The sequence below is a fragment of the Manacus vitellinus genome, unplaced genomic scaffold (assembly GCF_001715985.3).
Source record: "Manacus vitellinus isolate BGI_N305 unplaced genomic scaffold, ASM171598v3 scaffold_14_pilon, whole genome shotgun sequence".
In the NCBI taxonomy this organism is placed as follows: domain Eukaryota; kingdom Metazoa; phylum Chordata; class Aves; order Passeriformes; family Pipridae; genus Manacus; species Manacus vitellinus.
Window position 1 is genome coordinate 9405715 of NW_021939063.1, and position 2000 is coordinate 9407714.

Sequence of the window (2000 nt, forward strand, 5' to 3'; positions counted from 1 at the left end):
CCGTGTCGCCTGTGACCTGCTCAGCTCACCAGCTGTGCCATTGGCCACCACCTCTGCCTGCCGCGAGGCCTCCGCCGATGCCAGGATGCTGCGGTAAGACTCTGAGGGTGCTGGTGTCAGGGTTTGGCCAGGATGGCTGCCACCAACCCCTCCAATCCTTGCCAGATGCTCTTACCGCTGAATCCAGTCGTTGCTACGGTGCCGAGGAGGATTTGGAGATGGGAGGTGGTTCGGTTGAGACCCCCCAGCTTGTGGCTCAGCCCAGCTAGCTGGTCATGGTGCCGCACATCTGCCTGCGCCAACTGGTCCAGATGTTGTTCCAGCTCTTGGAGGTGCCTCCAGAAGTTGTCCAGCTCCATTCTTTGGGTGGGGATGGGGTCTTAAACTTTTTTAGGGGACAAAAGGAGGGTCCCCCCACACGAGCCCAATGCGCACACTTGCCTGGTACCGTCCAGCTGCCCGGGCAGTCCACTGAGGAGGGGGCTACTGGGGTTGTCCGCTTCGCCCAGCAGTCGTTCCACACGTCCCAGGGCCTCCTCCAGCTCCCTCAGGCGACGAGGGCTGAGTGGGAGCGCGGATCCCCCCTCCCTCAGGGCCTGCACCTGCGCCCCAAGGCGCCGCAGCCCGTCCTGCAGGCTGCCCACGGCCGGGTCCCAGCGCCCGAAGCAGGGGTGGCAGGGCAAGCAGTGGGGGAAGGGCTCCTGGTAGCCCCGCTGGCAGCGGTCACAGTGCAGCCCCCCAAATCCCAGCCGGCACTGGCACTGCCCGCTGTCCTGCTCGCACTGTGGGCTCTCGGCACCCAGCGGCTCACACTCACAGGCTGCAGAGACAGTCAGATGTGTGTCCCAGCCTCCCCACAGACACCCATTCCCCCAGAGTGGCACCATGTTCCCAGCATCCCACCATATTCCCCTGTGTCTCCAGAATCCCATCTATGCCCAGGGTCTCCTATGTCCCCACAGTCCCACCATGTCCCCAGCATCTCACTGTGTCACCAAGGTCTTCTGTGCCCCCAGGGTCCCACCATGTCTCCAAGATCTCCTGAATCCCTTGTGTCCCCAGCGTCCCACGTTCAGAGTCTCCACCCATCTCCCTAGAGTCTCACCATGCACCCAGATTCCCCCCACACCTCCAGCCCCTGGAGTGTGCCCCCACCTCGGCACTCCTGCTCAGGGTCTCCCCAGTAGTGTTCCTGGCACTGGGAGCAGACGCGGCCCCCGAACCCGGGCCGGCACTGGCACTGTCCTGTCACCTGCAGCAACAGTGCTGTGCTCACTGGGTGGCTCACCAGGCCCCGGGAGGGCACTGGAGCCACGCCAGGGTGCCGGGGAACTCACCATGTCACAGACAGGGTGCAGGGCATGTATGGGATGGCAGTCACAGGGCTCGCAGCCCCCTGGACCTCCCAGGGTCCAGAACTGGGGTGCACAGCGGTCGCAGCTCTTGCCCACAACATTGGGCCGGCAGGTGCAGGCTCCTGTGCCACGGTCACAGGCACAGGTGCCATTGGCACAGTGGGAGGCCAGTGTGCCCCGTGGGTCACAGCCGCAGCCTGCAGGAGGGCGGGCATCCACTTGGGGCTCAGCAGTGCCCTGCTGGCCCCAACACCCCAGATCTGCCTGGCCCCAAAACCCATGCACAGGCCCAAAACCCCTGACCCCAACACCCCCACCAATTCCAATCCCTGTCCCCTGCCCAGCCCCAACCCAGGCACAGCCCCAAACCTCACCTGGCCCTGACCCCCAAGCCTCAAACCCCCCAACACCGCAAAATTCTGCCCAACCCAACTGCCCTGCACAACCCCAATCACTCCACACCCAACCACAGCCACAATCCTCATCCCCACTCCAAGACCTTGCTTCAGCCCAATTCCCCTAACCCAAACGCCTCAGAGCCCCCTGCCCCGCTCACGCCGGCAGCTGCGCTGCAGGGCATTGCCGTAGTAGCCAGGCTGGCACTGGGCACAGTGAGGGCCGGCAGTGTGGTACAGGCAGCGCAGG

General features: G+C 64.6%; 1 protein-coding gene across 1 annotated transcript in view; it reads right to left on the minus strand.

Moving 5' to 3' along the window:
* LOC103764477 (laminin subunit beta-2) overlaps positions 1 to 2000 on the minus strand; it is a 21463-nt gene that overhangs the window by 2528 nt on the left and 16935 nt on the right. The window contains exons 20-25 of the mRNA XM_029958328.1: positions 1912 to 1998; positions 1338 to 1552; positions 1156 to 1252; positions 442 to 820; positions 176 to 360; positions 1 to 101 (exon numbers count right to left, since the gene is read on the minus strand). The exon at positions 1 to 101 is cut by the window's left edge and continues 171 nt beyond it. Of these exons, the coding sequence (XP_029814188.1) occupies positions 1 to 101; positions 176 to 360; positions 442 to 820; positions 1156 to 1252; positions 1338 to 1552; positions 1912 to 1998 (1064 nt within the window). The remainder of the gene's footprint in view (positions 102 to 175; positions 361 to 441; positions 821 to 1155; positions 1253 to 1337; positions 1553 to 1911; positions 1999 to 2000) is intronic.